The sequence below is a fragment of the Sarcophilus harrisii genome, chromosome 3, assembly GCF_902635505.1.
Source record: "Sarcophilus harrisii chromosome 3, mSarHar1.11, whole genome shotgun sequence".
In the NCBI taxonomy this organism is placed as follows: Eukaryota; Metazoa; Chordata; class Mammalia; order Dasyuromorphia; family Dasyuridae; genus Sarcophilus; species Sarcophilus harrisii.
The window spans coordinates 476,274,682-476,290,892 of NC_045428.1; the positions used below are offsets into that span (position 1 = coordinate 476,274,682).

Below are 16,211 nucleotides of genomic sequence, written 5' to 3' on the forward strand. Positions count from 1 at the left end.
TTCTAACACCTAATTTCTGTCAGACTTCTTTCCAGGTTTCCCAGAAATTATAAGCATATATTAAGTTATTTCCTAAGCAATTGATTTTCTTATTAAACCCTGCATTATTGAGTTGGCTTGTTTCAGGGCAGTCTGTTTCATTGATCTACTTCTCAATTTTTAAACTAATTTCAAATTATTTTGATGACTGTTGCTTTATAGTTGTAAAATAACACTCATGCTAAAAATCCTATAAAGCAAAAGCATCAAGAGACCTTTTTCAATATCATAAAAAGTATCAATAAAAAAGCACACATTATATGTAATTGAAATACATATAATATACATATGTATACACTTTCCTAATACATAAAGAATTTTAAGGGCAAATGCCCACTATTCCCACTATTATTTTATATAAAAATGATAGCAGTAGCAATAGAGAGACAAATTAAAGATGTAAGATAGACAAAGAGTAAATAAAAAGATAAAACTGACCTTTATTTAGAAATATTTGGACACTTTAGATGTTTTGGTGGCCATTTTCCTTTCTATTTTAATTTCTTTCTGTTGATTTACTTTCTTCCACTCTTGGTTTTACTAAATTTCAGTTCTTATTTCTTATATTTCCTTATATTTTACTTTCTGACTCCTTTAGTTTTGACATATTATCCCCAAGGACTGTCTGTATTACCTTTCTCCACAGTGAGGAATTTACTATTCCCTAGCCTCAGTCCCTGATCCAAGGGAACAAAATTAACCCCAGGGGGATGGCATTTCACTTTTCTTCACATCTTGGTGCAGCCCCAAACACACTGGGTGCCCTACCCCTACGGAGAGCTACTGAAATGTGGGGCCACCTCAGATTGAACTGGATTCTGTTTTCCTACCCTTCTCCCTCTTCCACAAAGATATAGGCAATGTTACTGTCTGCTACTTGTTGCCGCTCAGTGGTGGCATCAGAATAGGGACAAAGTGTGACAGTGGCCAGAGGCTGCAACAAAAGCAAGCAAGTGGCTGAGTGAGTCCCATAACTCAAGCCACTGGGGGGTTGTTGCTGCATAGCCAGAGCATGGAGGTCGGTAGGAAGGAATTGATGAATGAACATATTAGGGATTAGTCTCTCTACTGTTTATTAATCAATTTGTCATCTTATTAGGTTTCTTAACATCTTGGCTTGTGGAGACAGCTACAATTGCTTTTTTTTTATAATTCCTGTTTGGGGAAGTTTTGAAAATTCATGAGGATTAGAAAATAATGTCTAGTCCTCTATATTTTTAGTCCCATTCAAATACTCTATATGTGATAAGCAAATAGCATTCAAAAACTAGCAACTAAAGTAAACTACTTCTCTAAATGTTCCTAAATCCATTTATAAAACCCTAATCTTGCCTTCTGAAAAGCTTTAGAATTTAACTTATAAATAAACTTTCATATTTATTTTTAATTAAGTTCCCACATTCAGTAGCGCTGTGCTGGAAAGACCACAATTGAACTTGGAATCAAAAGGATCAATACCAGAACTAGAACTCTTGTTCAAGTAGTTTAATCTCATTCAATTTATGAAATATTTTAAAGTACTTACTATGTGCATGCTTCCAGTTAATCAGTTTCTAAAACAAAGGAATGATAAACATCTGTACCAACACAAGTGTATACCTGTAGGCTAATGAATATGTACTCTAAAGTATCATATATACTTCAATCTATAGATCTAATGTAGGCTTCTTGAGAGCAGGAACTATTTAATTCTTTATCTCTGTATTCCCAGTATAATAGCACCAAGCTGGTACTAATAGACATTTGAATAAGTGTATATTGATTAATTCATTGAATTAATCCAGATTGATCCACCAATAATAGCTTATAGTTTACTTAATGAGTTAGTTTTCTAAGTACAATTCTCACAAGGTTGATGTGAGATAAATTTCACAACCTATAAAGCACTATACAAATGTGATCCATTAATGGATAAAAAGCAATTTTAAATTTAAGATTGGTAACAGTTTTGTCCATCCCCTAGGGGGGACTACATTGTTTTTGCCCAGATTATTTCATTGTATTTCAACAAAAGTCAAGTCTGGCAAGTTTGGCCTTATCAATAGAAGTGTTTCCAAAAAAAGACCAGAAAATATACAGGGGGAATCAATTTTCTATTGTTCAGTTTATGTATCAATCTATTGACACTGTTAGGAATTAAAACTTTATCTTTTTTTTAACTGATAAATGAATCATTTAGCATTTACATTTTTAATATCTTTTTATTTTCAAAATACATGCAAAAATAATTTTCAGCATTCACCCTTATAAAACCTTGTGTTCCAAATTTTTCTCCTTCCCTTCCCTTAACCTCCTTCCCTAGACAGCAAGTAAACCAATATGTTTAAACATGTGCAGTTCTTCTAAACATATTTCCACATTTATCATGCTGCACAAGAAAAATCAAATCAAAAAGGGAAAAAAATGTGAAAGGAAAAAAAAAAGCAAGTAAATAACAAAAAAGATGAAAATACTATTGTGATCCACATTCAATCCAATAGTCCTCTTTCTGGATGCAGATGACTCTCTCCATCACAAGTCTATTAAAGGCCCGGATTACCTCATTGTTGAAAAGAGCCAAGTCCATCACAGTTGATCATCACATAATCTTATTGCTGTGTACAATGTTTTCTTGGTTCTTCTCACTTCACTTAGAATCTGTTGTTGTAAATCTTTCCAAGTTTTTCTGAAATCATCCTGCTAACCATTTCTTATAGAACAATAATATTCTATAGCATTCATATACCATAACTTATTCAGCCATTCTCCAACTGATGAGCATCTAATCAATTTCCAGTTCCTTGCTACTACAAAAAGGCTGCCACAAATATTTTTGTATATGTGGGTCCTTTTCCCTTTTTTATGATCTCTTTGGGATACAGGCCCAGTAGAAACACTGCTGCATCAAAGGGTATGCACAGTTTGAGAGTCTTTTGGGCATAGTTTCAGATTGCTCTCCAGAATGGTTGGATCAGTTCACAATTCATCAACAATGTATTAGTCTCCCACTTTTCCCACATCCCTTCCAACATTTATCATTATCTTTTCCTGCCATCATATCAATCTGAGAGGTTTATAGTGGTATCTCAGAGTTGTCTTAAGTTGCATTTCTCTAATAGTGATTTAGAGCAATTTTTCCAATAATTGGAAATGACTTTAATTTCTTCATCAGAAAATTGTCTTTTCACATTCTTTGACCACCTATCAGTTGGTGAGGGATGACACAAAGTTGCCCAATATCACCAGTATTAGTCAACATTTTACTAGAAATGTTAGCTTTAGCAATAAGAAAAGAAAAAGCAATTGAAGGAATTAGAGTAGGTAATGAGGAAACAAAGCTATCACTCTTTGCAGATGATAGAATGGTATTTTTAGAGAATCCTAGCGAATCAACTAAAAAAATACTAGAAACAGTTAATTTTATCAGGATATAAAAATAAACCCATGTAAATTATTGCTATTTCTATGTGACCAACAAAGCCAAACAGCAAGAGATAGAAAGAGACATTCACTTTAAAATTTAACTGTGGATAGTATAAAATATTTGAGAATCTATCTGCCAAGACAAAGCCAAGAATTGTAATCATGTGATCACAATTACAAAACACTTTTCACACAATGTTAGATCTAAAAAATTGGGAAAATAGCAATTGCTCATAGGTAGGCTGAACTAATATAATAAAATTGATACCTAAATTAATCTATCCAGTACATACCAATCAAACTGCCAAAAAATTACTTAGTAAAGCTAGAAAAAATTAATCTATATCACAAAGAGATCATAAAGGGGGGAAAAGGATCCCACATGTGCAAAGATGTTTGTAGAAACTCTTTTGTGATGGCAAGGAATTGGAAATAACTGGAGAATGGCTGAATAAGGTATGGAATATGAATGTAATATAATGTAATAATATTTATTATTGTTCTACAAAAAATGATGAGTAGACTGATTTCAGAAAAGCCTGAGAAGACTTTCATACATGAAGTGATGCTTCATATATGAGTGAAGTCAGCAGAACAAGGGAAACGTACAGCAATGATTATCTGATGATCAACTATGATAGATTTAGCTTCTCTCAACAAAGCAATGATTCAATACAATTCCAACAGACTTGGGATGGATAATAACAATCATAATGCCAGAGAGAAAAATACAAAGACTAAATGCAGATTGAAGCATACTATTTTCACCATTTTTATTAGTTCAGCCTACCTATGAGCAATTGATATTTTTACATGAACTTATGTTGAGTGAAATAAGCAGAACTAGATCATTTTAAACTTCAACAACAATACTATGTGATGATCTATTCTGATGGAAGTTGCTCTCTTCAACAATGAGATAAACCAAATCAGTTCCATTTGTTCAATAATGAAGAGAACCAGCTATACCCAGCGAAAGAACTATGGGAAATGAATGTGAACCACAGCATAGCATTTCCACTCCTTCTGTTTTTGTCTGCTTGCATTTTTGATTTCCTTCTCAGGTTATTTTTATCTTATTACTAAGTCCAATTTTTCTTGTGCAGCAAAATAACTGTATATATATATATAGATATATAGATATATATATTGTGTTTAACATATACTTTAACATATTTAACATGTATTGGTCTACCTGCCATCTAGGGGAGAAGATGGGGGGAAGAAGGGGAAAAGTTGGAACAGAAGGTTTTGCAATGGTCAATGCTGAAAAATTATTCATGCATATATCTTGTAAATAAAAAGATAAAATTAAAAATTAAAACAAAAAAATAATGTTGAAAACTATTGTACATGTACTTGGAAAAATAAAATGCTATCAAAAATAAAAAAGAAGTTCTTTCCTTCTCCACATATCTAATAGGTAAACTATGTCTTACTCTCCTAATTTATTTATAGTATCACTATTTCTAAATGATGAATCCATTTTAACTTCCTTTTGGTATAGTGTGTGAGATGTTGGTCTATGCCTAGTTTCTGCCATACTCTTTTCCAATTTTTTCCCAATTTTTGTCAAATAGTGAGTTCTTATCCCAGAAACTGGAGTCTTTAGGTTTATCCAGCACTAGATTATGACTGTCATTGACTATTGTGTTTATTCCATTTATCCACTATTCATTTCTTAGCCAGTACCAATTGGTTCTGATGACTGTCACTTTATAATAAAATTTTAGGTCTGGTACTGCTAGGCCACCTTACTTTGCATTTTTTTTTCCATTAATTCCCTTGATATTCTTGAAATTTACTTCTTCCAGATAAATGTTATTTTTTTCTAGCTTTATAAAATAATTTTTGGCAGTTTGATTTGTATGGTAATGAATAAATAGATTTATTTAGGTAGAATTGTCATTTTTATTATATTAGCTCAGCCTACCTATGAGCAAGTGATATTTTTCCAATTGCTGATCTTTTTTTTTTAATTTAAACTTCAATCCAGCCTTTACACTCTCCTCTTTCACCCTTTCAAGAAGCTTCTTAATTGTTCATTTTTTGCAATCAGAGTGCTATTATCTCTATATTTGAAATTGTTGATTTCTTCTAGAAGCCCTAATTCTGGCTTTTGACTTGTCCAACCTGGCATTTTATATAATATACTCTGCCTATAAGTTAAACAAAATATAGCTTTACCATATTCCTTTCCCAATCTTAAACTAATCAGTTATTCTATATTTGGTTTTATTATTTCTTGACAAATACTAGTTCTTCAGGAGATAAGTAAAATAATCTGAGACTACAATATCTTTAAGAACTTGCTACATTTTGTTGTGATCTACACAGTCAAAGCTTTTAGTGTAGTCAATGAAAAGAAGTCATTAAATTCCTTCTGTCTGCATAATCCAAAGAATGTTGGCAATTTGGTCTCAAGTTCCTCTTCCTCTTCAAAAACTAACTTGCTTTTCTGGTAATTCTTAGTTCTCATATTGCTGAAGTCTAGCTCACAGAATCTTAAGCATAATCTTCCTGACATATTAAATAAATAGAGTTATTTGATAATTTGATCATTCTTGGCATTGCTCTGCTTTAGGATTGATATGTGAACTGATATTTTCCAGTCCAATGGGCACTGTTTATCTTTCTAAATTTATTGGCACACTAAGTGCAGCACTTTTACCAGCCATTAGCATTATTTTTTAGGATTTAAAATAACTCAGCTGAGATTCTTACAACCTTCACTACTATTATTGTTAGCAAAGGTCCACTTGACTTCTTTATCCAGGATATTTGATTCTAGATCATTAATCATGATAAGCAGGTTATCAGTGAAGTTAAGATCTTTATGTAAATATTCAGTATTCAGTAAATTTTGATCACTTTCTTAATTTCTAAATCTCTTCTGCTTCTGTTAAGTCCCCACCATTTTTGGTTTTTATCATGCCTTTTTTTTTCATGAATTTTTTTTTTTTTGTTATTTCACAATTTCTTGAAGATATCTCCTGTTTTTCCCATTCTGTTGTTTTCTTCTATTTCTCTTCATGCTGCTTTAAGAAAACCTTAAATCATTTTACTATTGTCTGGAATTCTAAATTCAATTGGGTTTATCTTTCTCTTTTCTCCTTTCCCTTTCACTTTTTCCTTCTTTCCTCGGGTATTTATAAAGTCTCATCAAACAGCTATTTTGTTTTCTTGCACTTTTTTTCCTTTGGAAAGTTTTTGTTGCTGCCTCCAATACAATATTACAGACTTCTTTTCATAGTTCTTCAAGCACTTTGTCTACCACATCTAATTCCTTACATCTATTCATCACTTCTATTTCATATTCATGAGGGATTCATTTAAACCATATCTCTATGGTCTAATGGTTTTCCCTACTTACTTCAACGTCTGAAATATGAATTTTGTAGTAAGTTCATTATCTGAGTAATAAGAGAGTTTCATGTCTTGTCTTGAATAACTGCATAAAGCTTCTCCACCTTTTAAAATATATAATCAGTCTGATTTCAAGATTGACCATATCATGTGTAGAGTTGCCTTTTGAGTTGTTGAAAAAGAAGTGTTATATTATGACCAATGAGTTATTTTGACAAAACTAATAGTTTCTGCATTTTCATTTTGTACTCTAAAATGAAATTTGCCTGTTATTCCAATTATCTTTTGATTTCCTACATTAGCATTCCAAATCCCTATGCTGAATATGACGTTTTTGGTCTTATTTCTAGAAGATGAAGTAGGTCTTCATAAAACTGATCACTGTTGGCCTCTTCAGCATCAGTGATTAGAGCATAGGTTTATATTACTGTGATGTTGAATAATAGTTTGCCTGATATTTGATCAGATCTCATTCTATCATTTTTTAAATTATAAGATTAAATCCTGCTTTTCTCACCCTTTTTATTAACTATGAGGGCTACTTCATTTCTTCTCAGGGCTTCTCAATCACAGTAGTCTACATAATGGTCACTGAACTGAATTTATCCATTTTCATTCATTTAAGTTCACTGATGCTCAAATGTTGATGTTTAATCTTTATATCTCTTGGTTGACCACAGCTAGTTTAACTTGGTTCCCTAGATCTTTCATGCCAGACTCCTGTGCAGTGTTGATCTTTATAGTATCTGGCTTTGTTTTCACTCCCCAGACACATCCACAGCTGAATTTCCTATCATCCTTTGGCCCAGCTGCTTCATTAGTCCTGGAGCTGCTTTTGTAATATCCCCTGCTCTTCTTCAGTAGCATGTTGGACACCTAACTTGAGGGGGCTTACTTTCCAATACAATGTCCTTTAATAATCACATTCTTATCCTCCAAGAAAAGTCTTGGCAAAGATACTGGAGTAGTTTGCCATTTCCTTCTCCCATGCTTCACCTTTTGTCAGAAGTCTATACTGTGGCCTGATCATTTTGGGTAATGCTGTACAACATAGCTCATAGATTCACTGAGCAAGCCCCTCCACCATGTCAAGGCAAATCCATGAGAGAAAACTGTCCAAAACGAAACTGGGAACAACCCATATAGCTAATGATTGAGAAATGACTAAATGAATTGTGATATATAAGTACAATACAATATTATTGTACCTAAGAAGTAACAATTACATAACTAATATAGGAACTAATCAGATAACTTGATTAAGTGATGCCAAGTGAATAAAGCAGAACCAAAAGAATGATATTCACATTGATTGCAACAACTATAATAGCAAGAAAAAGTTCAAAAGGAAATATATGAGTAAAGAATGTGTTTCATGATGTTAACATTAATTAATGCTTATAGCTTAACTTATTTTAGTCTTTGTGTATAAGTTTGGGTATTTTATTTTCAGGGGTAATTACTAATGTTATTGCAGTAATTTTCAAAGGCCATAGTTATCTGTGGTTTGCTCCTCCCCTCTAGAAATGTTATTGTGAAAATTTGGTGAGCCAAGTACCTGCCAGGCTGGACCAAATAATAGAAATTCTGGAAGTTCCTGTGATCTTGCTTTTGAGCTTGACAAATCTTCTCAAAATAGGCGAGAGGGAAGCCACATCAGAGCTATCCCTATCAACTTTTATATTAGGAGATTAGTGATGCAAGTAGAATTCTAGTGTGCTTAACTGAATTTTCCATAAACATCTAACCACTAAATGACTCACTTGGCCAAATTTGGAGTGACCCAAAGTCACTGTAACTTAATCTTTTGATAATTTTATTATTTCTGAGAAATTATGAAATTGTTTTAAATAAACTTCTCAATCTATTGTGAATTTTAAAATGTTACTACTTAATAATAATGCTTCTGTCATTTATTTGCATATTTTAATATAGAGCTTTTGAAGAAAAACGCAAGAAAGAAGAAGAAAAAGAACACCAGATCAGGGAACAAATTCTTCAACAAAGAAAACAGAAGCTTGAAGAAGTCACTGAAAAATTCCAACGTGCTCATGTCCCTTCTTCTCAGCGTAGGAAAACAGGTTTATAAATTTCTAATACACTAACAAAATAATTAATTAAAAACTCTCACCAAATTTATTTGACATGAAATTAATAATACACTGATAAAGCAGAAGACCAAATAAGAGAGATTAATATAACCATTACATATATATACATATTGTATTTATGTATGTATGTATCCATAAATTAAGTATTAGGTCATCAGAAGTTGAAGTTAGAGATAAGTAAAATATTGGGTCATTATAAGTTGAAGTTAGAGAATATTTTGATTTTCTAATAATCATAATAACATTTATATAACACTTACTGTGAGCTAATAACTTTATAACTATTTTCATTTGATCCTCACAACAGTCCTGGGAAGTAGGTACTGTTATCTCCTTTTTACAGATGAGGACATTGAGACAGAGACAGGTTAAATGACTTGCCTAGGGTCACATAGGCACTAAATGTTTTAAGACCAGATTTGAATTCAGTTCTTTTCTGGCTCTAGACCCAATTCTCTATACTACACTACTTACATGCACCAGTAATTCAGCAGCTTTAGGAATTAGAGTTTTCATTTGATTCAAAATTATTACCTTGTTGTTTTTGTTTTGGATACTGGGATAAGAACTTCTTGTTTCTGTTTTTGTTTTTTAAATTTCAACTTTGAATTTTGCATGGCAAGATAATCACCAACCCAGATATAATAAGGTTTTCAAAGAAGAGAATAGCAGAGAAAGCTTGAGAAAGAACCTTATATCAATAGATAGAATTTAGCTCTGAGAGCCAATATGGGAGAGCACAATCTAGGATAGAGTGTGAGCAAAGAGGTTTAGAGGGAGGAGTAAGTTTGGTTTGTCTAGAAGAAAAAAACTGAAGTATAAGGGTCATGTTAATAAGGAGGGGAGAAGGAGAAAATAGGCATTTATTATGTGCCAGGCACTGTGCTAGATCAATATTATCTTACTGAGAAACAACATGATATACTAAACTGGACATCAGGAGACTAGGAACTATTTCCACCTCTGACTAATTTTCTGACCTTATACAGTCACATAACTTCTCTAGTTTATTCATTTGTCAAATAAGTAGGTTGAATTAGATAATAGCTAACATATAATATAAGGTTTGCACAGTCCTTTATATATGTAAGCTTGGGCCTAATTTCTTCTTCTAACACGTACAAGGTCCCTTGGTTCACACAGAGTGGAGCTTTGTCCTTAAGAGTTTGTCTCTTACTTTGATTTGTTATTCTCCCAAATTAAGTCATTTTAAAAATTGGCAAAATAAAGTTCAGATATAGCTTATGTCTAAGTGTTAGTTACCATTTATAGATTAAAAAAAAAAAAGATTCCCCAGTTCCCAGAAAAGTATTCAAGGTAGTAACTGCAAATTGTGTATATGACAATTTTTATTTCATCCTCACAAAAAAGTAATGCATAAGATGCAAAGGATTCATTTCACACTATCTCAGATCCTCCATATCCAATCTTTTGCCAAGTCTTGTCATTTCTACTTTTGTGACATCCTTACCCTTCTCTCCTATGTTAAAGCTATAACTCTGGTGCAGGCTGTCATTAATCACTTCATGTGTAGACTACTGCATATAGACTTCCCGTTAGTCTTATGCCTCCAGTCTCTAATTATTGAAGTCCATCCTCTAGTCAGCTATCAAAGTGATTTTCTTAAAAGAGTAGGTCTGACTTTGTCATTCTCTTACTCAATAAACTCTGTTGGAGTTTATTGAACTCTGTTCAGGATGAAATATAAAATCTTTTGGCTTTTATATTCCTCTATTACTTGCCTCCCTCTCCAGCCTTTTTATACCTTACCCTCATTCATTCAGTGATCCAGTGATCACACTTTCTACAGGAAATCTTCCAAATTCACCATAATTCTAGTACCTTCCCTCAGTCTGTTATATCCTGTTTACCCTGTAAATGGCTTTTTTGCATATAGTTGTTTGTATGTGTCTCTCCCCTTAGACTGTCAGCACCATGAGTACTTTTGTCTTTCTTTCTGTCTGAAGTGCTTAGTACAATGCCTGACACATATTACACACTTAATAAATGTTTATTGGTTGATTGATTGATTCCCAGACATTGTACATGAAGTAGATCTACTTCTGCCATAGGCTTCTACCATAAGTCACAGTTTTGTAAAGAAACAGTGATTCTAATAAAGATAATATGTGGAGAGGACCTTGAATGTATAGTCTGGGAACATTCATTGTTATTCTAACATGGAACTTCCATCATTCAGTTCAACAATTGAATATATATTAAGTACCTATAATGGGTAAAGAACTATGCTGAGCAATGGGGAGATATATAAAAAGGCAAATATGATATAAAGGAAAGAGATGGATTTAGATTTAAGAGAGACATGGTACCTATATAATCACAGGCAAGTCATATCTCTAATTCCTCTTCAACAAAATTCTTAGTTCTTAGCCCACAACGTTGTGATAGCAGGTAAGATAATGTTTATGAAGTGCTTTGCAAATCTTAAAGTGTTATATAGGGGTCAAATATGATTATTATGATGAAAATTGTAGTCCTTGCCCTCAAGTAAGTTACATCTACTGGGGAGATAAAACACCTAAACACCTAAATATAATGCAAGATGTGGAGATTGATGAAAGTCAAAAATAATATAGCTAAAGTATTCCCAGAATATTTTTGAATGAAGAAAAGACATTCAAGTGGGTGTGATCAAAATTCTTTATTACATCTCTAAAATTTTCTATAAGAAATTTAAGATGTAATAACTTATTTTAAAATTTTAAAATAATTCAAAAAATCTTTCTTCTTGATAAATAAAACTTAAATTTGTATTATTTATGAACTATATGATGCTTGAAATACAAAAGACCAGAGAAATTATTTTTACAATTAATTAATTCTATGCCACTTCATGTTTTTTGTTATGCACACAAGTTTATCAAAAACCAGTTCCTCGATTAGAAGAGGCTCTTGAACAAATTCAGGGATTCAGCTTGAAACAAGAATCTAACTTTTCCTCTTCCAAAAGACCTACAATAAATTGGAAGTAAGTATTTTTGGTATTACTATTTACATTACTTAATATTACTTGGTTAAGTTACATCATATTTGTGATTTTTTGCTGTCACTGTATTAGTACTTCAATATCTATATTATGGAGCTAAGCAATGTTTCTTTTTTAGAGATGAAAATTAAATACAGTGGAATATGACTTATGCAGTTGATGTAGTTAAGTTAGAATTTTTTCTCTTTAGGGCAATATCAGTTACCAAAAACAATTGTTAGAAAAATTAAAACCATATTCTACCCATCTCCACTAAGAATAGAAGAAAAATTGAATTCAATGATAGCCTGAGAAATTGAGGCAGGATATAAGGAAGTTTTCTCATGGGTAAAAGGTTATCAGCCACTGTAGATTTTAATCATGAGCTCTTTAAAAGGCCATGATATACTTCTGTACAAGTAGTTTAAGTGAAACCTGCCAAAAGATGGATAAATAAACTCTTCAAGCCCTTTCTGATTCTGTATTTTTCAAGTTATTACATATCTACTGATAATATTCATAGAAATAAATAATATAAATTAATTTAAAAAGAAGTTTAATATTCCTTTACTACAAGAACTTATAGTTAAGTTGGAGAAGTGAGACATATACATATGAAAAAAAATCAAGTGACTTGGTCACTAATATAAGAGTTTGGATTTGGAGTCAGAGAATTTGAGGTCATTTCTCACCTCTGCTACTGACTACCTATTATACTTTAACTGATACAATCTGAATTAGCAAGATTTACTAAACACCTATTATGTGCTAGGCTAAACCTTTTTTCTTTTTTTTGCTGAGGTAATTGGGGTTAAGTGACTTGCCCGAGGTCATACAGCTAGGAAGTATTAAATGTCTGAGACCAAATTTGAACTCAGGTCCTCCTGACTTCAGGGCTGCTACTCAAACCACTGCACAACCTAGCTGCCCCCAGGCTAAGTCTTTTAATATCCATGGGCCTCAGGTTCCTCATATATAAAATTAAATAAACTTAGATAATCTCTAATAGTTCTTCCTTGATATAAATCCTGTAATCACTAAAGACCCCTTTGTCTCTTAATTTGAAAATTACTTAAGGTCAGATCCCTGACTCATACCCACTACTACTGCCTCCTGATTCAGTGCTCTTTCCACTATACTTCAGTTTAAGGTGCCTTAAAATTCTTAGGATCAACTCTAATGTGAAAGCTTAAAAACAGTGTAAAGAAGAATGATTCATTGTCAAAATAAGTGATACATTCATTGTGTTTGCAATGGTTTAGAGAAAAGAGTAATTAATATGGAATGTTCAGAAAGTGTTTTTTGAGAATATGAGATATCATAAGAGTTCAAAACAATGGGTATGATATGAATATGCAAGAGAGAAAGGTATCCCAAACAAGAAAAATGGCATGAAAAAGTTGTTAATAAATTTTGGGGGAACTTGAAAACCATCAGGCTTGATAGTTCAGTTCAGCTTTCATACTTATAGTAATAGGGAACCAATAAGTAACATTACAAAAAGGATGTTTTAGAAACATTAATCTGATAGAATTGTATAATAGTGTCAGTGAATTCCATCATAAGATTTGTTGCAAATGGCCAGAACTAAGCTGATGGACAAGGCTATAACTACTAGTAGCATCGTAATGGAAGGGACTTCAGATCTAAACAGCTAAAAAAAATGGTAGTGTTTAAAAAAAAAAAAAAGGGTCGGAATAGGAGTTGGTTCAATCAATTGTTCAATTAACCAATAATCATTTATTAAATATTTACTATGTGTTATACATTGTGCTAAGTGCTGTGGATACAAAAAGAGGCTTAAAAAAAAAAAGCCCTGCTCTCAAGAGATTAATTGGGAAAAAACAAGCAAACAAAAATATACAAAACAAGTTATATAGAGAATAAAAGATGAGAATGTAAGAATTTAGTTTTTAAAGTATTGAGTTTGAAATGAATTAAGTTTGAGCTAACAGGACAACCAGATGGAGTTAGGTATTTGAAATGAAACTTGGGTCATAGGTTAAAGAAATAAATTTGAGTCTCACTGCTGAAGTAATTGTGAACAATAATAGTTCAACTTTTGTCCCCTGCTCATCTCTCTATATACTTTATTCACTAACTAGTCATATCTCACAGCTTCACACTCAGCTAGCCATTTCTATGAATGGAAGAGCATTGAACTTGGATTTGAATCCTTGCTTTGCCATCTATATGACAAGAGATAGCAATCCCTTTGAACTGCCATTTCTTCTTAGTTAAATTGGGGGTAAACATACTTCCTCTTTAACAGAAATGTTTCCAAAAGCTTTGTAATCTGTAAAGTATAATGTTAGTTGTTATTACTGATTTGTCTCACAGTCATGTGCCATTGTTTATAAAAAGAGATTAGGCAGGAGTTAAGATAAATCAATACTAATTCACAACTAGAAAAATGGCTTAAAGCATATTCTCTGCTAATCTTTGTATATGAATAGTATCATTTTTGACCCTGAAAAGGGGGAACAAAGTATTAATGTATTTAAATTTTTTTCTATGTCATTTAGTAAGCATTGATTAATTCTAAACAATAAAAGAATTCAAATCACTTAATAAAAAATACATTGGGGGGAGTCCCTTTCATTCTAAGCTCCTAAGAGTTTGTAACTTCCTATCATTCATGATAGCAGCTATTATTATTAATGAGATTTTTATGTACTATCATTGGAAATATAGAGATTCTTTTCTTGTTTAACATTATGAATTCTTTTTAAGTCTTAGAATAGGAAAAGTACCAAAATAATTCTGGTTTTCAAATGGTAGCAAAATAATATATAATTGAATGCATAATATAAATATAATAATATATAATAATATATATAAATAATATATAATTATAAATAATAAATAATATATAATTAAAAGAAATGAATGACAAATCATTAAAAAACTAGCATTCTTGGCTTTGATCACCACATACACATATAAATGTATGAATAAATGTATATACATCCTCATTAGATATATAGCTTTTTGTATATTAGTTAATTCATTCCTGAAAATACTTATTAACTTCTAAATATATATTAAGTCCTTGGAAACGTATGAACATAAATAAGGCATAATCTATTCCATTAAAAAATTCACAATATAGTAATAGGTAAAACAATTTAGGTATACAATTGGGTATCAATTTAGAATGGTGAATTAAGAAGGTAAACTTGCTTTCTTTCATTTTAAACAAATATAAGCTGTTTATGATCATGTGAGATGATAATTTATTGGATATATTTAAGTAAATAATAATGGTTATTTTAGACATGATTTATTTAGGCTTTAGCCATTTATTACAGTATTAGGAAAGTAAGAAAGACCTAGATACTAATGGTAGTTAACAATTTGACTAAAGACTTATATATGAAGGAAGATATCAATGGGGTAAGGGTTATAAAGTAATATAACATATTGGTAAGTTCACAGCAGAAGAGCAAAAAAGAAAAAAATAAAAGCCAGAATGTAACGACTGTTTCCTAAAGCCCTAAGAAAAATCAAAGAAAATATTTTTGTGTTAAAAGATCTGTCATCTTAACTCCAAATAAAGAAACTCAGGAAACTAAGAACAATTTTAAGCTGGGAGAAAAATTGGTAAATTTAAAAATAAAAAACAAGTTTGAATTTTGTTTTGTACAGTATAAGAATGCCTTTCATTTTCTGTTTAATTCCATAATTATATTATCTACATGCAAAGTATACAGTTCTTATCTATAAAAAAATCTTAAGAAGCTAAATTTCACAAAATTATGTTAAAAATTAATCAAATTAATTAGTCAGTGTTAAATCCAGCAACTATGCTTTTCTTTTTTTCCCCTTTCTCAGAAACTTTAAAAAAAATATGGCAATAGTTTTAGATTCCCAATCCCCAGAGAACCCATTCTTGTAGAAGCCAGATAATCTTTCTTTTCAACTAAATCCCTACAATATAGATTACTTTTGTTCAATTCAACAAAGTAATATAATTGAATTGACTTCCCTTCTGAGATAACATAAAGAATATAAGAAGCTAAAACCTATCTTATGTTAAATCTGTAGATTGCAAAATGTTGTCATATACCTATCTCCAATATCTATGTATTTGCCTATTTTTAAAAATACACAGTCAGTCATTATGAACAGCTCATGGGAGGGGAAAGTCCACTAATAAAAAAGGGTTTTGAAAATCTTATTAGCTATTTTAAAAATGCATCCTCCTTTGATCCAAGTTTTATTGCCTATCTCCTTATCTTCATGACCAACATTCTCTGAATTGCTGAGAATAAAAGCTAGGAGGGGAAATTTCTATTTTCTTCTCT

General features: G+C 31.6%; 1 protein-coding gene across 12 annotated transcripts in view; it reads left to right on the top strand.

Moving 5' to 3' along the window:
• Window positions 1-16,211, top strand: part of CEP126 (centrosomal protein 126) — a 107,616-nt gene that overhangs the window by 25,015 nt on the left and 66,390 nt on the right. For all 12 annotated transcript variants that reach the window (XR_004233196.1, XR_004233197.1, XR_004233199.1 and 9 more), the window contains exons 3-4: window positions 8,743-8,888; window positions 11,796-11,907. Coding sequence is in view for 7 of the 12 variants with exons in the window: in XM_031961053.1 (XP_031816913.1) it covers window positions 8,743-8,888; window positions 11,796-11,907 (258 nt within the window). In the remaining 5 variants the exon portion in view is untranslated. The remainder of the gene's footprint in view (window positions 1-8,742; window positions 8,889-11,795; window positions 11,908-16,211) is intronic.